Source organism: Hyla sarda, chromosome 12 (genome assembly GCF_029499605.1).
Source record: "Hyla sarda isolate aHylSar1 chromosome 12, aHylSar1.hap1, whole genome shotgun sequence".
Classification (NCBI taxonomy): domain Eukaryota; kingdom Metazoa; phylum Chordata; class Amphibia; order Anura; family Hylidae; genus Hyla; species Hyla sarda.
In genome coordinates this window covers 9071328-9096645 of record NC_079200.1, presented here as the reverse complement: position 1 = coordinate 9096645, position 25318 = coordinate 9071328, and the positions used below count along the sequence as shown (strand labels likewise).

The following is a 25318-nucleotide window of genomic DNA, read 5'->3' as shown; positions in this document are numbered from 1 at the left end:
CAAAGGTACGGGACCGAGTCCATTACCGGGACACCACAGAAAATGTATTTACAGGTCATTTTTTAGTACATCATAGAAATGCTCTTTAGTAAGTTTAATTCTACATGTAAATAGTTTGTTCTCGCTTCATGTCCCGCAGATTGTCGCCATGGCAGTGTGGATCCAGGCACAGCAGCTCCAGGGCGATGCCCTACGTCAGATGCAGGCTCTGTACGGACAGCATTTTCCTATAGAAGTACGGCATTACCTGTCGCATTGGATAGAGTCTCAGTCATGGTATGTTGCGAATATCCTGTACATACATACGTTTTGTTTTTGTTTAGTTTTTTTCCATTGCTTATTTATTAGATATTCAACAGATTTGCAGTTGGTTTAATTAAACATTTTCTGCAGCTTGCATGTGTTGCCATACAATGGAAACTGCTTGATGCAATTGTGTTCTCATTCTGATGTCTAAGTCTACAGCCCCTCTACCTCCTCTCCTGAATGGTCATCATAAATGAAGTTTGGTAAATAAAAAAAATTTAAAAAAAAACTGAAATAAGATTTGATCTTAGACCGGCTACAGGCTATGCCCTCTGGTGGACATACGGAGAGCAGCATCTGCAGCTTACATTGTGTTGTAATCCGTGTGTGCCGAGCGGTAGAAAAGATTAAAGGGGTACTCCTGTGCCCTAAACAAAATGTTTAGAATGCATGTAGCAGGCGGCTGTGATCATGACGTCACAACCACGCCCCCCTCGTGACATCATGCCACACCCCCTCCCTTCAGGTCTATGGGAGGGGGCGTGACTGTCGTCACGCCCCCTCCCATATACCTGAATGGAGGGGGCGTGGCATGACATCATGAGGGGACGTGGTTGTGACGTCATGATCAGAGCCGCCTGCTCCAAACACGGGAGTACCCCTTTAAATGGAAACCAACAGCAAATCTGTTTAATTTCTAAAACTACACACAATTCAATAACAATTTGTTACGTAGGCTTTGGGGAATGTTACGTACCTTTTTAGTGTTTTTTTAAGCAATCTTTCCTGCCAGTATAGAAGTTTAGTTCTGCTAGACTGGACAGGAGTGAGCACAGAGGAGTGCTAGTCACGTCCTCACTTCCTGGACTTTGTCTCGGCCTGTGCTGCAGCTGGGACAAAGATGGCGCTGCAGCCGGACAGGATTGTCTTCTGGCTTGTATGGGGACCCCTAGTGGTCTTGTTTATAAGCCATGATTTCTATAATAAGGAGATACATTTTCTAATGAAGTATATTAGAAAGGTTAATGTTTTACCAGGATGTACAACATATACATTTTTGGGGATTCTGACCAGTGCCCTTTTAATGGGAATCGGACACATTGCAAATGCATTCCAATCTGCAGCCATCAGGAGGTAACTTGTCATTTATTCATTGAAATCTCTGCTCGTTCTTGGCTAAATAGTCAAGTGGGAGGTCCTTACCCATGATTGAAAACTCCAGTATAGGCTCATTTATATGCAGGTAGCTGTCAATCATGAAGTAGGACCACCCACTTGACTATTTAGCCCAGAATGAGCAGAGATTTACATGAATACCAGATATCCCAGAATGTTTCCCACAAAAGATATATATCGCTCTGCTAAGCTCCTCCTGCCCAATAAGATACTGCCTGAATTTTTCATCGTGACTGGTTACCTTTAAAAAAAATTCAAGCATTCCAGTACTTATCAGCTGCTGTATGCCTTAAAGAAGGTCATGTAGTCTTTCCAGACTAAATGAACTATCCAGAGCAGGAGAGGTTTGCTATGGGGATTTGCTCCTGCTCTGGACAGTTCCTGACATGGACAGAGGTGTCAGCAGAGAGCACTGTGGTCAGACTGAAAAGAACTACACAACTTCCTGTGGAGCATACAGCAGCTGATAAGTACTGGAAGGATTAAGATTTTTATATAGAAATAATGTACAAATTTTCTTGTTAATGGGAAATCCCAAAACATGATCAATATATCCTTTACAACATAGAACTACAACACCATAGTTTTCTTACAGAAGGATATAAATCTGCCATATAACTCCCCAACCTGAACCTTACTCTGTGCTGGTGAGAAACAACAAATCAGTTTCAGTCAAACCAGACACCCCCAAGTCATGTTTAAGATATTGACTTTTAGGATAGTCTCCTTTAGGTGTCGCCTAAGAAACTTTTTTTTATTTTGCATACTTTTCCCAGGATGCATTAGTTCAAAGTCCCCTTACGATTTTCAGTTTTTTTTTTTTTAATCAGAAAGGATTCAAACCCTATAGCTGTGTTTCACAACCCATGTGCTGCCAGCTATTGTTAAACTTTAACTCCCAGCATGCCCAGAAAGCCAAAGGCTGCTGAGATGAGAGGGAAGCCCTGCTTTACCTTTCAGGGACAGTGTGGATCCTCTGGTGTAAAGAGGACTAATTGAACATTAATCAAATAAAATTAACAGGGACTCTGTGGACCCAGAAAACCCACAGGACAGTATGAAGGCCACACAACTGCTGGAAGGTCTGGTGCAGGAACTGCAGAAGAAAGCGGAGCACCAAGTGGGTGAGGACGGCTTCTTACTGAAGATTAAACTCGGCCATTATGCTACACAGTTCAAGGTAGGTGGAGAAATGACAACTTATTTGTAAGAATAAATTATCCTTCCGTGTGCCCGTATGCCCACCTTTGCCCTCTATTTTACAGTTCACATATAGAACTAAGTTATTAAAAGTTAGTCATGCAGACATGCCAAAAGTTTTGATCAGCTGGGGTTTCATACCTGAGACCCACACCGATCGCTAGTTATAGCTGGGAGGATCATGCATTACTCCCCTATTTGGTGCTCATTGCAGGAGACTGTCATCATTTTATTCTATGGAACCCTTCATCTGCAACTGCAAGGCGTGTTGCCGCATGCTCTTTCTGGCTATATCTAGTCATTATGGGGGGACCCCGACCGATCAATACTTGTCATGTCTAAAGATTTTTAAGCAATATTTGGGTAATTTTTAATACAAATTTACAGATGCATGTAGTAAAAGCCTATAGTTTACAGTGGCAACAAATATGTTTTTAAGTCTGAGGAAGGGGCACCCTGAAAGCCCCGAAACATGTTACTGTTTGAACCAATTCAAAGCATGACTTTTTGATTAGAATTTATTTATTTATTTATTTATTTATTTTAACCAGGAAGGTATCTGTTCCAGGAATATATTAAAATGACAATGTCTACCCAGGCAAAGCCTTTGCCCTCTTTTTTTCTTATCACTCCAAAACCAAAAGCAACCATATAAAAGTAACAGAAGAGAACTAGAAAATCGGAGTCCATTCTACATATACTAAATAGAAGCCCCCGAGTCTAATCGGACTAAACAATATATTTCCCCACCTTACCTTTTTCAACTTGTGGGCCTAAACTTTGTCAACGTTGGCCCCGATTCTCCCTTTAGATCCTCCAACAGGCACCAACTAGTAGGGATTAAAGGCCCTATTTCAATCAGGAATTGCTTTCATTGCAAAACTTTTTTCCTCCCTTTTTTTTTTTTTACCTTAGTCGGTCTTATTGTAAGACATGTTTAATCAGGTAAAGCAATACAATTAAAGTAGGACTTGTGTCTGACTACCAATAGCTGGGGAGATGGCGTTTGGCACCCAAAATAATGGTGCGCAACCGGAGGCAAGTAGTAGATATGGCTTTCCTCCTCTGGACCGCGCACATGAAAGAGACCTTTCATAGGCCCTAGCCTAGTGGTCTCTGTATACCTCCAGCTGTTGCAAAATTACAACTCCCAGAATCCCCAGACAGCCGTTGGCTGTCTGGGCATGCTGGGAGTGCTACGGCTGGAGGTCGAAAGTTTGAAGACCTCTGTGCTAGCCTATAATTTTTTCAACTGCTCACCCCGCTCCCAAAACATACGACTTATGATTAATGGAGAGCTCCTTAAGTCTGAGGAAGGGGCACCCTGAATGCCCCGAAACATGTTACTGTTTGAACCAATTCAAAGCTTGACTTTCTGATAAGAATTTTTTTTTTTACCGGGAAGGTATCTGTTCCAGGAATATATTATAATGACAATGTTAAGTCAGGCGAAGCCTTTGCCCCCTTTTTTTCCTATTACTCCAAAACAAAAAACAACCATATAAGAAAATTGGAGTCCATTCTACATGTACTAAATAGAAGCCCCCGAGTCTAATCGGACTAAACAATATATTTCCCCACGTCACCTTTTCCAACTCGTGGGCCTAAACGTTGTCAACGCATAACCTTTAGGTCCCCCGATTCTCCCTTTAGTTCCTCCAACAGGTACCAACTAGTATGGATTAAAGGCCCTATTTCCATCAGGAATTGCTTTCATTGCTTTTTTCCTCCCTTTTTCACCTTAGTCGGTCTTATTGTAAGACATGTTTAATCAGGTAAAGCAATACTATTAAAGTAGGATTTGTGTCTGACTACCAATAGATGGGGAGATGGTGTTTGGCACCCAAAATATTGGCGTGCAACCGGAGGCAAGTAGTAGATACGGGTTTCCTCCTCTGGATCACACACATGAGAGAGACCCTTCGTAGGCTGTTGCAAAACTACAACTCCCAGCATGCCCAGACAGCCGTTCAACGGCTGAAGGTCGATAGTTTGGAGACCTCTGTGCTAGCCTATCAGTTTTCCAACTGCTCATCCTGCTCCCAAAACATACGACTTATGATTAAAGGAGAGCTCCTTAAGTCTGAGGAAGGGGCACCCTGAACGCCCCGAAACGGGTTACTGTTTAAACCAATTTAAAGCTTTAAAGTTTTTGAGTAGAATTTATTAAATTTTTTTAGTTTTTTTTACCGGGTATCTGTTTGATGATTAAAGGAGAACTCCGGCGAAAATCAACTTATCCCCTATCCACAGAATAGGGGATAAGTAGCTGATCGCGGGGGATTTGACTGCTTGGGCCCGACTCAGTCAGGAGTGCTTGACGTCTACCGTTAGACGGCACACGCTCCATTCATTTTTGTAGGAGTGCCGATTATGCCCGTGAGCTGTAGCACGAATGACTGGAGCGTGTGCCGACTGCAGTACGCACTCCTCACTGAGTGCCAGGGTCCCATCCCGGTGACCGAGTGGGGGGCCCCAGTAGCCGGACACTGCGCGATCAGCTACTTATCCCCTATCCTGCAAATAGGGGATAACTTAATTTTCATCGGAGATCTCCTTTAAAACCCCTGAATGCAGGGACACAACCAAATCATATGGTATAAATCCGAAGAGTATGGGCCCATTCACACTACGTATTTTCCCAGCGGATTTCTGCTCATGAAAATTCTGTTTAGAAATTTTGGTGCAGCTGCCTGCCATTGCGTTTAATGGGATTGTGCGACAGCATTCACACTACGTAATTTCCATACCCCAGACTTTGCCAAAAGAATGAACATGTTCCTACGTTTGGCAAAATCCGTTCCAAAATATATTGCCGTCTATGGCGGAGCGGTCCTAGCACCGACTTTTTTTTGCTGGTGCCCGCCAACGATGAAATCGGATTCCGTAGTTTGTATGACCACTTGCGCTGTAGAGGGAAAAATAAGAGGGGGGGGATTTATTATTGGCTTTACAATTTTTTACAATTTTGTGCTAAAAAGTTACATTTTTGCGCAATGGTTGATTTGCCCCAAAATTTAGCAATTTTCACTTTCAGGTGATCAACTAGAGCAGCATGGTTCGCTTTTTGCATTGTTCTGTAATTTATCAATTGCGACTTCCTAAAATTGTCACGAAATGTTTGTGCCACCTCAAATCCAATATAAGTAACACAATAATTCATTCACAAAGTTATATATCAGTTTGTGAATTATAGCTGTAAAATTGCGTTAGGGTCTATTCACATGTACAGTATCCTGCGCATATTTGATGCTGCAGATTTGAAGCTGTGTTCAGTCATTTAGTTTACATTAAAAAAGTGCAGCATAAAATCTGCAGCTTCAAGTTTGCAGTATTAGATATGCGCAGGATACTGTACGTAGGGTCACACATAACGCCAACGCAGTGAGTTTTACATTGTGGCCCCTTTGTGACCAGGTAGCTTTGTGTGTTCGCTCGTAGCCGTGGATTACCCACTGTAGACACAGTGCCGGCTCATAGCAGATGTGCAGCGGGAAATCAGCCACTATGATCGGGCACACAGAGTTACCCGACTGCTGGTGGGAGTTCTCGTAGCTATCTGCAGAGTGAAATACGAAAGCGCATATGCAGTGTGTGACCCAACCTTAAAGGAGTACTCAGGGGAGCTAAACCCATAGCCCATCCTTTCCCTTTCATCAACATATTTAATTGTCTAAATATCATTCATTAGCTATATAGTGCAGTTTCCCCTCTTTTGCTGTCACTTACATGCATGAAGTGAGGGAAGGACATCAGCCAGCCATCCACTCTGCCTCTGTCCAAATACCTATCTGAAAGCAGCCCCCACCCTCCTGAGAGACACAGACCATGTGGTTTTGGCCCTGCACTGATGGGAGGTGTGTGCAGCCTTAGCCAATCAGACACTGAACCTCTCTTTGCTGCTCAGGGCAGGAGGGTGGGGGCTGCTCTCAGACAGTGAGCTTGCTGGCAAAGCAGAGCTGCAATGATTTCTAGGAGATGTAGTCAAGGGGAGGGATGGCAAAGAATATCAAGCAGCCAGGGAAGACAACAGGGGCCACAGGAGCCATTCATATCAGGCAGAATGGTTTACAGCGAACGTATCCAAGTATTGTGGTGGCTATGAAATATATATACATACTTCCCTGGAGTACCCCTTTAATTGTATGTGAAAGAGGGTAGTCCAACAATTGGCCTAAACTGGAAAAAATTATTATGAAAAAAGAGTTAGGTTCACGAAAAAAATTTACCCGCTCCCGGCTGTTTTTTTTGGGCGGGAACTCAGCGTTGTTGTGTCCAAACAGATGTATTGTGCATAAGTCCACCCTTACCAGAGGGAGGAAATAAAGACAATCTACAGATGGGATTTTATTATTTATGATTTTTCTCTCCACTTTTTTCTGCAGAATACTTACGAAAGATGCCCGATGGAGCTTGTTCGCTGCATTCGACATATATTATACCACGAGCAAAGACTAGTGCGGGAAGCATCTAACGTAAGTCTCCAACATCTGAAGAGTATTTCCATTTATTAGTTCTGAATGTACTTATCTCACATTTACGGATATAGTTGTGTCCTGTAGTACGTAACGGGGGTCAACATGGCTCCACACCTTTGATTCCCATAGCCTTATGTTTATGGTTCTGATTCCTCCTACAGTCCAGTTCACCGGTTGGCGGCCTTGTAGACACCATGTCTCAGAAGCATCTCCAGATCAACCAGACGTTTGAAGAACTGAGACTTATCACTCAGGACACAGAGAACGGACTCAAGAAGCTGCAGCAGACACAAGAGTATTTCATTATCCAGTATCAGGAAAGCCTGAGAATTCAGGGTTAGTCTTCTTAACTCTTTCTGAACTGTTAGATATACTAAGTTACTAACACTTAGTACTAGGGCAACATTAGATTGATCGGGTATTGATTGCTTATCCTGAGAATAGGCCATCAATTACGAAGTCCAGCCAAACACCTTTAAAGGGGTACTCTGCCCCTAGACATCTTAAAAGGATCCAAAGGATAGGGGATAAGATGTCTGATCGCGTGGGTCCCAGTGCAGGGAACCCCCGTGATCTCGGCTGCAGCACCCCAGTCGTCTTGTGCACGGAGTGAACTTGGCTCCATGCCGTTTGACTGGCGATGCAGGGCAGGAGGCTCGTGACGTCCCATCCACGCCCCCTCGTAACGTCATGTCCATGCCCCCTCAATGCAAGTCTGTGGGAGGGGGTGTGACATTGCCTTGCATTGAGGGGCGTGGCCGTGACATCACGAGCCTCCTGCGCTGCACCTGACACTTTAAATGAAAGCCGGGTGCAGCAGGGAGATCCCGGGGGTCCCCAGCAGCGGGACCCCCGCAATCAGACATCTTATACCATATCCTTCGTATAGGGGATAAGATGTCTTGGGGCAGAGTAACCCTTTAACATTTGCCTCCCTATCTATGTAATTGTTTATTCAGCATCTCATTACATCTCATCCCTGTTGGGTTTCAAACTCAGGACATTAGTTTCCAACCTCTTTTTAAATAATTACTGTCATTTAGACAAAGTTTGCATAAATCAATAGTACAAGCGAACGTAAAATAAATAATCTTTTCAGAAAAATTCATCATGCTCCTGTTATCAAACTCCTGCCCTTCAAACTTTTATTCATTCTGAAAAAACTATTTCTTCTTGTGTTTACAAGACAAACCAGCAGCTTACTGAGAGATCAGTTTACATGCTGCCCATGCAGGTCTATGGAAAGTGAAAAGGCGAGAAAGAAGATGGGAGGGTGAGTTGAGAAAGCAGAGGCAGTGAGAGAGTCCCAGAAAGACTGCAAAGAGACACGAGCTAAATGCAAGTATTAAGTGCACACCCCAGGGCTTTATTGACGGCTTAGACTGTTCACTATTACTCTACAATGTCCTCCATGTTGCTTCCTCTCTAGGGTGGTGTATATGGAGTTATAGGAGAGCCATCTCCCTGCTGTGTATATGCAGTGTATGGGAGACTTTAGAGACGTTAGGTTTAACCCACTAGCTTAGGGACAACTGAAAATTACATATGGTTCCTGCATAGCGAAAAACTGGTGAAAAATGCCATATAGAATGCATAAAATACCATAGGCGGTTACACCAAAAAATGCACCTTTCTCCTCCTTCCCCTACCAAACTGTTATTCATTCTGAAAAAACGTATTTCTCCAGCAGCTTACTGAGAGATCAGTTTATATGCTGCCCATACAAGTCTATGAAAAGTGAAGGGGCAAGAAAGAAGATGGGAGGGTGAGTGAATTTAGAAAGCAGAGGCAGTAAGAGAGTCCCAGGAAGACAGCAAAGAGACAAGAGCTATAAGAGCACACCCCAGGGCTTTATTGACAGCTTAGACTGTTCTTTACTACTCTACAATGTCCTCCATGTTGCTGCTGCCTCTTTTGGGTGGTATATATGGAGAAGATATATAGAAGAGCTTGGTCTCCCCTTCTGTGTGTGAAGTTTGTAGTCTTCACCTATCAGCTCAGGGAAAACGGAAAAGAAGAGAAGGAGCCTGCATAGGGAAAACTGGTGAAAAATACTATAGACATTTCATAAAATGCCGTAGGGGTTATGATTTGGATACTACAGTTGTGCTAAATACTTAAATTTCCTATAAATTAAAATGGCTGGTTCACAAAACACAAACAATGTAAGGCTTGCCTAAATATGTTATTCTTCATCGGCAAAATGTACTGGGATATAATGACGAGATGCCACAAAAATACAGGTAGAAAAAAAAAATACCTCAATGGGGTTAAAAAAATATTAATAATTATTCTTTTATGAAATTGAAGTCACTAAAAAAAGATAACAACCCTATAAAAAGACAATAAACTAATACACTTGATTATATAAACAACAATAAATAAAACCATACAGAAGATAGACAAAATATCCGTAACCATAACAACCAGTACAATACAGTTATTGCATTATTTGTAAATGGCTTTTTAGAAAATTGCCTAATTGCTTCTTTTTCGGCATTTCCTCCAATAAATTGAAAGCTTTCTTATGTAAAATGTAAAAAAAAACTAAAACTAAATCTCATTTTGTAAAAAACAAAACATAACATTCAGTTCTTTATGTCGGAAAAAAAAATCCCTGTTTGGGGGGTGCAGGACTGCTGGGACCCAGAGTGATGAAAAGGTGGGGGTACATTTTATTTGTTTAGAAAGATTAATTAAAAAATATATATATATATATTACATACAGTATGTACAGACAAATGTGCGCGTAACTTCTCTTGCAAAAAAATAAGGCCTAATGCAGCTTTGAATGCGAAGAAGCAAATTCAGATTATTCTTCATCCCTTGGCTATGCTAAGCAGAGTTTGAATGGAGCCTGAGCAATCATTACACCCATCCTGTGGTTAAGAGAGAACCCCTTTTATATGGTCATTTATAGGGAATCTGTCAGCTCTATATCATGCTCATTGCCGCAGACACAGGCAGAAAGCTAATAAGGAGATCAAACAAATTATATCGGTCTGCAAAGTTATAAAATCACGTTTTCCTTCCAAGCTAAAGTGTCAGAGAGGCCGGGATGAGTTGCAGCATGCACGCCTCCACCCTTCCCCACCATTAAATTCCCTACATGTTTAATGTACAAGGCTCAGTGCTGGAACGGGTAAAGAGGGAGTAGGTGTATATGCCCAGCATGACCTCTGACAAATAAATCCAGATATTTTATTATTATCCCCCAATTAAAGGGGTACTCCACTGGCCAGCAATCAGAACCTTTTAGTCCCAAACCCTGTGTGCTCGCTGCGGGAGTGGGCCACACCCATTCCCATAGACTTGCATTGAGGGGGCGTGACATCACGAGGGGGCATGGCCAACCCCCGCAGTACCCCTTTAAGGCTCCGGTCAGCACCCTGGTCTTCCTTTTGGAACAGACATCACTTGACGGCTTCTGCCAATCAGCTGCCTCACGTGCCGTAACCTGGGCATCATAGCTCCCATTACTGAGCAGTGGTGCCCGGAGAAGGGCATGTTACTAATGTGGTGGTCATGGGACATCCGCTCTAAAATGAAGCCTGGGTTGTCAACCAGAGCCAGAATGGAGCACCAGTGCAGGATCGGAGAGGTGATTAACTGCTGCTTTGTCGTTAAACTGCATTTTGGGGCCTTTATAAAATATATAAAAATGTATCATTTTTTTAAGGGTTTGTCCTGGAATGATAAAACCAGAGCCAATTTCTTCCAAAAACAGCACCACGTCTGTCCTGTGTGTGTCATTTTAAAACTTTTCTCCATTGACTTAAATGGAACTGAGCAGCCATACCACACACAACCTGAGGACAGGGGTGGCACTGTTCTTGGAAGAAAAAAGCTCTTTTTTTTATTTTTATTTTTTTATTCTGATTAACCCCTTAATGTAGGAAGGAAAGCATGTTTTCAAAAAACCTTTAATTGTTACAGATGCCTTGCTGGGCGGCAGCATACACTTCTCCTTCCTGTTCACCCCTTCCTGCCTTGGCTTCCAGCACTCACCGCTGTACGTATGTAGAAGGCATGCATGCTGCCGCTCATCTTGGCTCCTGTGGCACTTGAGCTTGGAAAGAAAACATGATTTTATAAGTTTGCAATCAGACAGGTATCAATTGATTTATGTCCTTATAATTTATCTGAAGCTCTAAGCATCTTATATACGGCTGACAGATTCTCTTATAAAAAAAAACTTTATTGAAAACTTACAAGCGAATATAAGAAACTTTGTAATATATCTTATCAGAGAAAAAAATGCTTCTTTCTCCTCTTATTAAGCCCCAACCCCATACTGATGCCCTCTGATAGGACAGTGTCAGTATGTAGTGAGTATGTAGCACTCATTCCTCATTTCTATCAGGACTGAAATAATGGCGTCACTGCAGGATAACAGTAACCCCTGGCTGCCAGAAATGCTTATTATCACCGGTGAAGAAATCTATTGCATAGTCCCGCTCCTGGCATGGGTCTTGCTGAAGGCTAGCCTTGTACTGACAGTACTAGGAAACAAGTATCCCTTTATCCGCGTTATCCCTTTTATATCATATGCACGTGTCTCTCGGCAGACCTTGGTGCACAGATGGAGTGATTTCCTTGGGCGAACCGCATTCCCAATTAGATATTTGTATCTCAGGAACCAATGTTTCCCAACCAGTGTGCCTCCAGCTGTTGCACAACTACAACTCCCAGCATGCCACTGTTGTCATTATGGGCAAAAATCTTATACCTGCCACATCGGCTTAAACAGGTGAGCACAAGGCATACACAAGAACCTCTACATCAATGTTTCCCAACCGGTGTGCCTCCAGCTGTTGCAAAACTACAGCCTTCGGCTGTCCGGGCATGCTGGGAGTTGTAGTTTTGCAACAACTGGAGGCACCCCAGTTGGGAAACAATGCATTACACAGTCATCTAAAGTCATGTATTTGTAAATATTAGAGAATATGCTGTTATTGGCCAATGGCTTCCATATATGCAACTCATGGGTGATGGCAACTTAATTATTTATTTTATTTATATTTATTTTTTGTTATCCACGGTGGTTGAAAGCTCTGAAATAAAATCTTTGGACTAAGTGGCAATTCAGCAGCAGTTTTACAGTTTTTTTTTGTTTTTTTCCCCCTTTACTCCAATTTGTTACTTTCGCGGTCGTCTCCATTGGGGGACACAGAGACCGTGGGTATATCTTGCTGCCACTAGGAGGCTGCCACTAGACATACAAAAAGAAAGTCGGCCCCTCCTGGCAGGATATAACCCGCCTACAGACTCTGAACTATCAGTTTTAGCTTAGTGTCAGTAGGAGGCAGACACAGGCCTGGAGTTCTCCAGTACTAGTCTTCTTTTTTATTGTATAGCTAGGGTCTGTTTGTAGGTTCTTTTCTCCTTTTTTATTTTCTCTTCTTTTTAGGTGGGGGTTCAGGGTCATTGCGCTACCTGTTCCCCCATTTGCGGCGAAGTGGCACAGGGCATAGAGTATGCACCGTTAACCCCTTCCCGCCTATGGCCAGCTCCTGGGGTTGTACCTTTGGTCCGGGTCCCCCTACCTTCCCTGCTCGTCTCGCTGTCTCAGCCTGATATGATGCAGGTGGACATAGCTGGCTGAAGACAACTTAGGTGAATATGGTAGATTAGGGTGAGTATGTCCCTCTCCTTCCCCCAGCCGCAACCCCCCCCCCTCCCTCCACAGCACCTCTTCATCTGCCTCTTGGGGTCCTTTATTACCTGGGGCCCCTGGGGGATTTTCCTGGGGGTGATGGCTACCTTTTATTAATTCTAGAGGTTAGGGGTTTTTTAGCCTCCGGGTCTTCTTCCTCTATGCACATGGGGGGGGGGGGGGGGTAGTGGGGCAACCTCCCCTCCCCCCACCACCAGCACTGCTTACTAGAATTTTCAGCCACACCAGCACCGGCCCGCAGTCCTCTGTCAGCTCTGCGACACGCGGCTGGTGCGCTTTTACTTTAATTTTCGCCAGCTTCTCTGGCATGTATGCTCTCTGGGGTGCACATAAATTGAGGCTGCGGCCTGCGCCGGGACTTAGCTCTGCCCACTTCCCGCATTACGGGCGTGCTGCCGGGGCGCCCGCCCTCCTCTCTTCTGCGACCAGTGATTTTTTTTTTTGTGCTTTGGGGGGGGTCAATTTTTGGGTGCCTCAATCTCTGGCTCCAATAGGATGCCGTTCTGGTACTGTGACCGCCCTGTTCCTGGGTCATTGCAGCCGGCACCTCCCCCTTCTCTTTGCCTGCTTGCCTGCAGACTCAGCTGCTACCTGCCTCTTCAGCTCCAGCCAGGACACAGCACAGCTACAGCCTGTTTTCAGCTACAGCCAAGGGACACAGGACATGGGTGAGATTGTTCCATTTTATTGCTGACTACTTCTCACTAACAACTATGTCCGACCCCATACCCCTATTCTTGTGTGGGCTGCAAGACCAAAATGCCCGGTGGTTCCACTGAATCCACCTGTCCCACCTACTCTACCATGCGCTCCATCCCCCCTGTGCCGCCTTCTCAGGATGTCCCTCTGGAACGTGCGGTGTCCGCCCCTCCCCCGGAGTGGGTTTTCTCCCTTTCCCAGTCGATCTCCGACCTGGCTAGGGTCTCCAGATCAGTGGCTTTGGCCTTGGAGCGGTCTTCCCTGCTCACAAACTCCAGGGAGTCCCGCTTGGTCACTGTACAGACTCTTTGCGCCTTTGGTTGGGTGATCAACCGGGAAAAGTCCAATCTTTCTCCCTCCCAGTCCCTTGTCTTTTTGGGTCTCCTTTTCGACACGGCGGCTGCCCGAGTCTGTCTTCTGTTGGACAAGCAGCAGTCCCTTACGCCCAGTTCCGCTATTGCCCTCTTCACCTGGCCATCTTGGCCCGGTGGAAAAAGTTACCGTCCACTCTTGATCGCCCCCCTCCGTTCATCGGTCTCTTCTGGGGTGGCTCCACTCTTCCCTCCTTCTCTAGGGGCTGTAGTTTCTTCCCCTCCACTGGCAGGTCGTCAAGACCGATTTGAGTCTCCTGGGTTGGGGAGGTGTGTTTAGGGACCAAACCGTCCAGGGTCTCTGGTCCCCACAGGAGGCTCACCTCCCCATCAATCTTCTGGAGCTCTGTGCCATCTTTCTCTGCCTCTTCCACTGGGAGATTCTCCTACAGGGTCGTCCTGTTCGAGTTCAATCAGACAACTCCACGGCGGTGGCATATATCAATTGTCAGGGCGGCACACACAGTCGCTCGGCGATGAAGGAGGTCTTCAAGATTCTGCTCTGGGCCGAGACTCTGGTAGCCTCTCTCTCCGTGATTCACATTCCAGGTGTGGAGAAATAAGAAGTGGACTTTCTCAGCCGCTCCTCCACGGATCTGGGGGAGTGGTCTCTACATCCGGGGGCACTTGCGCAGATCTGCAATCTTTGGGGGACCCCAGACGTGGACCTCCTCGCGTCTCGCCACAACGGGTCCCTTGCTTTGTCGCAAAGTCACAAGACTCTCTAGGTCTGGCAGTGGACGCACTCGTTATCCTATGGTCGTCCTTTAGTCTTTCTTACCCCTTTCCGCCTCTCCCTCTCCTGCCCAGGGTTCTCAAGGCGGAGGGCGTTTCGGCCATTCTGGTGGCGCCAACTGGCCCAGGCGCGGGTGGTACGCCGATGTATTTCAGCTGGTTGCTGACGTACCCCTGGGTCTTCGTTAGCCCCGACCTGCTCACCCAGGGTCCTCTCAGCCCCCCCAATTTACTCTTGCTGCATTTGACGGCGTGGCGGTTGAAACCGCGGTCTTGAGAGCTCGGGGGTTTTCTTTCGGGGTGATTCGCACCATACTTCAGGCTCAGAAGCCTTCTTCTGCTAGGATTTACCACCGCACTTGGCGGGCTTATTTCTGGTGGTGTGAGGCTCAGTCCGTCTCCCCGGTTGTCTCTTCTTTTCAGCGCCTTCTTGCTTTCTTGCAATCCGGTCTGGATCAGCGCTTGGCGCTCAGCTCCCTTAAGGGTCAAGTGTCGGCTCTTTCTATTCTCTTTCAGCAGCAGTTAGCTTCCAACCCTCACGTCCGCACCTTCCTGTAGGGCGTGGCCCGCCATACCAGTCTCCCACTCCTCCTTGGGATCTCAATCTGGTGCTTGGTGCCTTGAGGGAGGCTCCGTTCGAACCTCTCCGGGACGCTTCTCTTAGCGTTCTTTCTTGGAAGGTCTCTTTCCTCATTGCCATTACCTCCATTAGTAGGGTCTCCGAGCTGGCTGCTCTCTCTTGTCACTCTCCCTTCTTGGTCCTTCATCAGGACAAGGTTGTCTTTCGGCCACCTCCCTCCTTCTTGCCCAAGGTGGTTTCCTCCTTTCACATGAACGAGGAGATCGTTCTCCCTTCATTTTGTCCGGCTCCATCCAACTCTGAGGAGCGTTCCCTCCATTGCCTGGATGTGGTTCGAGCTGTCCAGATCTATCTTTCCGTCACCTCCTCTTTCTGACAGGGTGACTCCTTCTTTGTGATTCCGGAGGGTCGTCGCAAGGGTCTTCCGGCTGCCAAGGCGACCATCTCGCGGTGGATCCGTTCCGCCATCTCGGAATCGTACCAGCCTAAAGGGAAGGTCCCACTTTTTCGGGTCAATGCGCATTCCACGTGTTAAGTTGCGGCTTCTTGGGCGCTGCGCCAAAGGGCTTCGGCCTTACAAATCTGCAAGGCGGCCACCTGGTCGTTTTTGCATACTTTCAGCAAGTTCTACCAAGCGCACACTTTTGTGTCTGCGGATGCCGGTTTGGGTCGCAAGGTGTTGCAGGTGACAGTGGCTCAGTCTTCTGCCTGATTCTGTTTTGGGTATTTTTCCCACCCCGAGGACTGCTTTGGTATGTCCCACGGTCTCTGTGTCCCCCAGTGGAGCCAACCGAGAAAAGTAGATTTTTTATGCTTGCCGTAAAATCTCTTTCTTGGAGGATTTATTGGGGGGGGGGGGGGGACAGCACCCACCCATTTGTTTGTAGTTATGGTTTGGTTTTCGGTCCGAGAAGTTGTGTTCGGTTATTTTTGTTTAGTTCCCTCGGACACCTGCTGGTTTTCTTTTCCTGTCTGTCCTCTCCTACTGCTTTGGGACTAAACTGATTAGCTCAGAGTCAGTAGGTGGGGTATATCCTGCCAGGAGGGGCCGACTTTCTTTTTGTATGCCTAGTATCAGCCTCCTAGTGGCAGCAAGATATACCCACGGTCTCTGTGTCCCCCCATGGATCCTCTGAGAGAGAGATTTTACGGTAAGCATAAAAAATCTACTTTTTACATTGATTATTTGCATTTTTCATAATTACTATAATCTCGACTACAATTACCCGCAGAGCGGCTCTAAATAAAGCCGCTTATTATGGGAGCGTAATTACACTCCGCTGCGCCGCTCTCAGACGCTTTGATGGATTTATGATTGTTAAACCTTTGCCAAGAACAATTAGACTCCATCGGAGATTGCCTCTGCCATAACCTGTGTAAACAGAACGTCGCCGGGCTGAAATGTGCGGCGAGCTGCGCTGGGTGGGATGGCCAGGCTAGCCTGGCTGCCTCGGAATAGCATCACCGGGGCGTTACGGTCGTGGTTGTGCGAGGGTTAACATATAGCCCTACAGCCATACCCATAACACAATGTAGTATTAGGCTGGGTTCAGACTGCGGAATATCCTGTCAGACATATTCTAGGACCGCGCGGACGTTGCTGATCCCCGTAGACGGCAATGTATTCCACCAAAAAGAGATCGTCGGATTAATGTCAGCGGCTGAGAGCTCCGCCACTGAAACTCCATTGCGTGCACTGTGCAGCGGAATTCCATTGACAGCAATGGGACCCTGCTGCATCACAATTTTTTTATTTATTTTTATTTTGCTATTGTCCTTCTAAGGCCGAGTTCACACGATATGGAATTTTCAAGCAGAATTCCGTTTGGACATTTTGTAGCATGAACCTAGACTTACTCCCCCCCCCCCCTATACATCCAAGGGATAACATGCCTGATCGCGGGGGGTATGCCATGCCCACTCCATTCTAGTACACAGCCGTCACGCCTTCTCCCATAGATATTATGGGGGTCGTGGCTGCCGTGTTCGCCAGTCATCCGGCACTGGATGACTGGGGTACCGCTGCAGAGATCGTGGGGTTCCCAAACGGCTGAACCCCGCAATCAGATATCTTCTCTCCTATCCTATAGGGGCATGCTGACAGTTGTAGTTTTGCAACAGCTGGAGGCACACTGTTTGGGGTGAGATTTTATTTTTACGGCATTCCCGTTTACTTCATCCTTACTATCCCCGGGAAAGGTCTCTGCCCTCAGGGATGGTCAGGATATGAACGTTAGAAGTCTCCCCGCTGCCGACTCCGTAAGTAGTCCTCTGGGCGGGCAGCTATACTTACCTAGTCCCATCTTCTTGGTTTTATGCGACCCCCCCGGTGTGATTGACAGCCTGTGCACGGCCTGCGTTAGGGAGCAGAGAGTTGATGAGGGCTGTCAATCATGCGGAGGGGGCGTGATTACAGCCGAGAAGACGGGACTAGGTCCCCAGGGGACTACTTACGGGGCTGGTGGGGGAGACTTTCTAACTTCATATCCTCACCACCCCTGCGCACAGGTTCGTCTCCCGGGGACGGTGAGGATGAAGATTTTACCATGTATTACACATTACCACGCCTTATTTATGGTAAAATTGGTAAAATCTAATGCTTGGTTTCCTTTAATAGTTAACTTCAAAATGAATAACTTTATAAGGCCTTCTCTTAATTCCCCAGCTGGCGGTCTTGCTCTTGCATTATGTCTATGAACATTACGACCCGTTCCGTGATGCAATTGAGAACATTTCCCAGTGTTTTGTAATTCTGATGAGTAATGGGAATGTGCGTGTCAGTCTGTCATCCTACATTGTGCAGAATAAGCTCAGATTGGAATTAGCCCTGACAACAGATCGAGGAATTATTCTTTTTGTTCTGTATGAACTATATAGGTTACAGATCCTTGGCAGTTTTCCCCAAAACGTTCAATCTTTGGTCTTTATGTGACTTCCTGCTGAGCTGCTTATGTGACTTCCTGCTGAGCTATAGGATTGCCGGTGCAAAGAAGAAAAGATCTGTTCCCTCTCTGCATACAGATCATTGATCACCGTGATCTGATGGGACGTCACCATAAGATCCCACGTATCAGTGATCTGTATATGGGGAGTGCAGGGAACCCACTCATCATGGAACCCCTTTTTCCTGTGGATAGGGGATAAGTTACTTTAAGCTTCACAACCCCTTTAAATATGTACTTTTACCAATGTGTAGTATAGTGGGATATACAGTGTATGTAAGATATTGTCTGTTTCTATTCTTACAGCTCAATTTTCCCAGCTGTCACAGCTAAGCCCTCAAGAGCGCATGCCACGTGAGGCCACGTTACAACAGCGGCAGGCTTCCCTAGAGGCCTGGTTACAGAGGGAGGCCCAGGCCCTGCAACAATACAGACTGGTAATGTTTAAGGATGAACAGTGCTTTTCTATAGACTTATCTATATATATATGTATATGTGTGTGTGTGTGTGTGTGTGTGTAATAATATATATCAATAATAATTTTAAAAAATATAGATGTATTAAAATAAATATACATTGGGCTGGACAAAATTATTGGCACCCTTAACTTAATATTTGGTTGCACACCCTTTGGAAAAAATTACTTAAATCAGTGGCTTCCTATAACCATCAATAAGCTTCTTACACCTCTCAGCCGGAATGTTGGACCACTCTTCCTATAACCATCAATAAGCTTCTTACACCTCTCAGCCGGAATGTTGGACCACTCTTCCTATAACCATCAATAAGCTTCTTACACCTCTCAGCCGGAATGTTGGACCACTCTTCCTTTACAAACTGCTCCAGGTCTCTCTTATTGGAAGGCGCCTTTTCCCAACAGCCATTTTAAGATCTCTCCACAGGTGATCAATGGGATTTAGATCTGGACTCATTGCTGCCACTTCAGAACTCTCCAGCACTTTGTTGCCATCCATTTCTGGGGCTTTTTGATGTATGTTCAGGGTCATTGCCCTGCTGGAAGACCCAAGATCTTGGACACAAACCCAGCTTTCTGACACTGGGCTGTACAGTGCGACCCAAAATCCATCGGTAATCCTCAGATTTCATGATGTCTTGTACACATTCAAGACCCCCAGTGCAAGAGGCAGCAAAATAACCCAAAACATCATTGACCTCCACCATATGTCACTGTAGGTTCTGTGTTCTTTTCTTTGTAGGCCTCATTCCGTTTTCGGTAAACAGTAGAATGATGAGCTTTACCAAAAAGCTCTATCTTGGTCTCATCTGTCCTCAAGACGTTTTCCCAGAAGGATTTTGGCTTACTCAAGTTCATTTTGGCAAAATGTATTTTTATGTCTTTGTGTCAGCATTGGGGTCCTCCTGGGTCTCCTCCATAGTGGGGTCTTCCTGGGTCTCCTCCATAATGGGGTCCTCCTGGGTCTCCTCCATAGTCGGGTCCTCCTGGCTCTCCTCCATAGTGGGGTCTTCCTGGGTCTCCTCCATAATGGGGTCCTCCTGGGTCTCCTGCCATAGCGTTTCACTTCATTTAAATGTCAACGGATAGTTCGCGCTGACACTGATGCTCCCTGAGCCTGCAGTACAGCTTGAATATCTTTGGAACTTGTTTGAGGCTGCTTATCCACCATCCGGACTATCCTGCGTTGACAACTTTCATAAATTTTTCTCTTCCGTCCACGTCCAGGGAGATTATCTACAGCGCCATGGGTTGCAAACTTCTTGATAATGTTGCGCACTGTGGACAGAGGCAAATCTAGATCTCTGGAGATGGACTTGTAACCTTGAGATTGTTGATATTTTTCCACATTTTTTGTTCTCAAGTCCTCAGACAGTTCTCTTCTCCTCTTTCTGTTGTCCATGCTTAGTGTGGCACACAGAGACACACAATGCAAAGACTAAGTGAACTTCTCTCCTTTTTATCTGCTTTCAGGTGCGATTTTTATATTGCCCACACCTATTACTTGCCCCAGGTGAGTATAAAGGAGCATCACATGCTTGAAACAATCTTATTTTTCTACAATTTTGAAAGGGTGCCAATAATTTTGTCCGGCCCATTTTTGGAGTTTGGTGACATTATGTCCAATTTGCTTTTTTTTCCTCCCTTTTTTGGTTTAGTTCCAATACACACAAAGGGAATAAACATGTGTTACTGCAATCCTTTTCTGTGAGAAAAATTTCAGGGGTGCCACCATTTATGGCCATGACTGTATATGTATGTGCGTATTTAATAATAATATGTAATAATTAAACAAAATAAAGAAACATATATATATTTTTATGTTTCTATATTTTAATTATTACGGCATAATAATACATACGCACATACATAAATGTGTATATATATATATATATATATATATATATATATATATATATATATTTCTGTGCATAAAATTGCCTTTTCTTATGACCAGTATCTGATTCTATGACTGAAGGGGCTAGCGCAACCTCCCCATCTAAAAATTTTACTGCACCTCAGTGCTTTCAGCACATTGGCTGTGCATGGAAATACAGTATGGCCACGTTCATTTGTTATGGCCCACAATGCAGTTCCCCTGCAACGCTTTAGGTCTGGAGCCTGCCATGCAGTGGTTCAACACAGATTGTAATAATAAAGGGGACGCAGGGGCCCTGGGCCCCTGCGTCCCCTTTATTATTACAATCAGTGGTAGAGTACTTAAAGGGGTATTCCATGCAAAACTTTTTTTTTATATATCAACTGGCTCCGGAAAGTGAAACAGATTTGTAAATTACTTCTATTAAAAAATCTTAATCCTTCCAATAGTTATTAGCTTCTGAAGTTGAGTTGCTGTTTTCTGTCTAACTGCTCTCTGATGACTCACGTCTCGGGAGCTGTGCAGTTCCTATGGGGATATTCTCCCATCATGCACAGCTCCCGGGACGTGACATCATCATTGAGCAGTTAGACAGAAAACTTAAGAAGCTAATAACTATTGGAAGGATTAAGATTTTTTAATAGAAGTAATTTACAAATCTGTTTAACTTTCCTGAGCCAGTTGAGATATATATATATATATATATATATATATATATATATATATATATATAAAAAGGTTTTGCCTGGAATACCCCTTTAAACTACACCAACATGTAGGATCCACACTACTTTTTTTGACAGCAGATCCCACTGAAATGTTGGGGTTGCTGTAATGTGCACGGCCCGCTGCTTTTAGCCGAATATATTTTCTGTTTTTACCTGCGCACATCATGTACCGTGGAGAGTTGATTTGATGGGTTCATTAATGGTGAATACGTCCATTGCCTGTCTCTGCTTTTATTCACTTTATTACCATTCTAATAAGAACATTGGGTACTTCTTCCCGACTGTATATTTGTAACCTTTTCTGGGGGTTTACTTTTTGTTTCTCCAGGATTTGTCAGAGAAGCACCAAAAAACCCTGCAGCTCTTACGCAAGCAGCAAACAATCATCTTGGATGATGAGCTGATTCAGTGGAAGAGACGGCAGCAGCTGGCGGGGAACGGGGGTCCACCTGAAGGCAGCCTAGATCTTTTACAGACCTGGTATGTGCGTTTGTACCTCTGTATTCATAGTAATTTACCAATAAGATGCTTAAAGGGAAGCTGTTACTATAATCTGCAGGTAACATGTTATAGAGCAGGAGGAGTTGAGCAGATGATATATACAATACAGTACAATCTGCAGGTATCATGTTATAGATCAGGAGGAGCTGAGCAGATGATATATACAATACAGTACAATCTGCAGGTATCATGTTATAGAGCAGGAGGAGCTGGGCAGGTGATATAGATACAATACAGTACAATCTGCAGGTATCATGTTATCGAGCAGGAGGAGCTGAGCAGATTATATACACAATACAGTACAATCTGCAGGTATCAGGTTATAGAGCAGGAGGAGCTGAGCAGATGATATATACAATACAGTACAATCTGCAGGTATCAGGTTATAGAGCAGGAGGAGCTGAGCAGATGATATATACAATACAGTACAATCTGCAGGTATCATGTTATAGAGCAGGAGGAGCTGAGCAGATGATATATACAATACAGTGCAATCTGCATGTATCATGTTATAGAGCAGGAGGAGCTGAACAGATGATATATACAATACAGTACAATCTGCAGGTATCATGTTATAGAGCAGGAGGAGCTGAGCAGATATATATATAATACAGTACAATCTGCAGGTATCATGTTATAGAGCAGGAGGAGCTGAGCAGATGATATATATAATACAGTACAATCTTCAGGTAACATGTTATAGAGCAGAGGAGCTGAGCAGATGATATATACAATACAGTACAATCTGCAGGTATCATGTTATAGAGCAGGAGGAGCTGAGCAGATGATATATACAATACAGTACAATCTGCAGGTAACATGTTATAGAGCAGGAGGAGCTGAGCAGATGATATATACAATACAGTACAATCTGCAGGTATCATGTTATAGAGCAGAAGGAGCTGAGCAGATCTTACTCCCTTTATTTGAGTTTTCTTACACATAAGTTGTCTGTCCATAGGTGCGAAAAACTTGCAGAAATAATCTGGCAGAACCGACAGCAGATCAGGCGAGCAGAGCACCTGTGCCAGCAGCTGCCGATTCCCGGGGCGGTGGAGGAGCTACTGGCTGAGCTGAACGCCACCATCACTGATATCATCTCTGCTTTAGTAACCAGGTAACCTGTTCTCCTCCGGTTCATCCTCCGCTCTTACTCAATACCTTATAGCAGTGGTCTCCAAACTGTGGACCTCCAGCTGTTGCAAAGCTACAACTCCTAGCTTGCCCGGACAGCCGTTGGCTGGGAGTTGTAGCTTCGCTAGAGGTCCACAGTTTGGAGACCTCTGCCTTATAGCATGCAGTGCTGTCTGCCGACTGTAAGTGTGAGGTTGTGTTTTTTTTTTTTTGTAGACATGCACAAATATTTACATTAAAGAAACACCCCAGGGTATATTTTTCCCCATATCATGCACACTCCCCATCACTAGTCCTACAGTGCCATCTGTTTTATTCCAGCACTGCATCAATGCGTTTTTAATACTCTAATTTGGTCATGTGATCACCACTGTGACCTAAACCCCTCCCAGCTCTATCTGTATACTGCTGCTATAGCTATGGGTTCAGAATATATAGTATTTATACACCTCCCCTCCAGCTCTATCTGTATACTGCTGCTATATCTATGGGATCAGGATATATGGTAGTTATACGCCTCCCCTCCAGCTCTATCTGTATACTGCTGCTATCTCTATGGGATCTGAATATATAGTAGTTATACACCTCCCCTCCAGCTCTATCTGTGTACTGCTGCTATCTTTATGGGATCAGGATATATAGTCGTTATACACATCTCCTCCAGCTCTTTCTGTATACTGCTACTTCTTTCTTTATGGGATCAGGATATATACATTTAGTAGTTATACACCCCACCCCTCCAGCTCTATCTGTATACTGCTGCTATCTCTATGGGATCAGGATATATAGTTGTTATACACCTCTCCTCCAGCTCTATCTGTATACTGCTACTTCTGTCTTAATGGGATCAGGATATATACCTTTAGAAGTTTTACACCCCACCCCTCCAGCTCTATCTGTATACTGCTGCTATCTCTATGGAATCAGGATATATATAATACAGGTTAAAGAGGCACGTTCATTGTTAAAAACTTTTTATATATTATAGAACTAATCATATGATGGCTTTTTACAATATAAATTTATTTTTCTTTAAATGCCAATTTTCCCTAGAAATTATATCTAAAAATTGTCACCACTAGGGGTCGTCTGTCTTTTGCCAGACATACTGGTCTGGATTTTGCAGCATACCAGATACCAGCCGTAAAGTGTGCTGGTATTCAGTAAAGGCGATCTCCGCTGTATGCGACACAGCTTATGTGCGGGCACGCACTGCCTGTGAAGGAGCGCAGGGAGAGCGCAAAGAAGGGCCAGCCCACAGACTCACTCACCCTCAGCCTGGATTGATCCCTAGAGCAGCGTGCACCCCCAGGAGCAGGCATATATAGGAGCGGGCATCATAAAGGGGAGGCGGCAGAGCAATCAGCAACAGGTACATTTTCTGCACGTCCTGGTCCCATGGAGTGCAGGGGAGCAGTTCTGCCGCCTGGGACTGAAGAGCAGCGCTTACGCTGAGCAAGAGGTCGGCCGGTGTGACAGGTGTCTGTTGGAGCACAGGGGTTGTGGGGGGGTACAGCGCCACTGAGCATGGGAGTCACATTAGCAGGGAAACCTGCGGCAGGGTAGGGAAAAAACTTGGGCTCTCTAGAGCAGTGTTTCCCAACAGGGTGCCTGCAACTGTTGCAAAACTACAACTCCCAGCATGCTTGGAAAACCTTTGGCTGTCCCGGCATGCTGGGAATTGTAGTTTTGCAACAGCTGGAGGCACATGTGCAGCATGAAAACAGAGAGGAACAGAGCAGCCTGGAGTGATTGGATGCCACGCCCCCTCTCTTAGAGAGTGAGCAACAATAAAAGTGTAATAAAAAAAAATAAAGGTGCTAGAAACATAAAAATTAGATGTACATGGTCAGGATTAGGTACTGAGTAATATCATTTTAATATATATATATATATATATATTTTTTTTGCACTATGACAGGTACGCTTTAAAGGGGTACGCTGGAGCTGGCGGCGGGAGCTCGTGACATCATAGCTCCACCCCTCACGATGTCACGCCCCGCACCCTCAATGCAAGTCACGCCCCCTCCCATAGACTTGCATTGAGGGGGTGGGGTGTGATGTCATGAGGGGGTGGGGCTATGACATCACGAGCTCCTGGCTCCAGCGTTCGGAAGTTTGTTCCAAATGCTGAGCAGCGGAGTACCCCTTTAACCCCTTAAAGACGAAGCCCATTTGGGCCTTAAGGACGCAGACAATTTTATTTTTACGTTTTCCTTTTTTCCTCCTCTCCTTAAAAAAAAATCATAACTCTCTTATATTTTCATCCACAGACTAGTATGAGGGCTTGTTTTTTGCGCGACCAGTTGTCCGTTGTAAAGCCATCACTCACTTTACCATAAAATGTATGGCGCAACCAAAAAAATACTATTTGTGTGGGGAAATTAAAAAGAAAACCGCAATTTAGCAAATTTTGGAAGGTTTCGTTTTCACACCGTACAATTTATGGTAAAAATGACGTGTTCTTTATTCTTTGGATCAATACGATTAAATTGAT

General features: G+C 44.9%; 1 protein-coding gene across 5 annotated transcripts in view; it reads left to right on the top strand.

Annotated features, from left to right (window-relative positions):
* LOC130297070 (signal transducer and activator of transcription 5B) overlaps positions 1-25318 on the top strand; it is a 206459-nt gene that overhangs the window by 151768 nt on the left and 29373 nt on the right. For 2 of the 5 annotated variants that reach the window (XM_056549295.1, XM_056549294.1), the window contains exons 3-9: positions 140-276; positions 2446-2602; positions 7008-7097; positions 7262-7436; positions 18411-18541; positions 21515-21666; positions 22649-22804. In XM_056549295.1, the coding sequence (XP_056405270.1) occupies positions 149-276; positions 2446-2602; positions 7008-7097; positions 7262-7436; positions 18411-18541; positions 21515-21666; positions 22649-22804 (989 nt within the window). In that variant the 5' untranslated portion in view covers positions 140-148. Of the gene's footprint in view, positions 1-29; positions 277-2445; positions 2603-4599; positions 4740-5085; positions 5220-7007; positions 7098-7261; positions 7437-18410; positions 18542-21514; positions 21667-22648; positions 22805-25318 lie in introns of those variants that run through there. The other 3 variants (XM_056549296.1, XM_056549299.1, XM_056549298.1) reach the window with 3 other exon arrangements.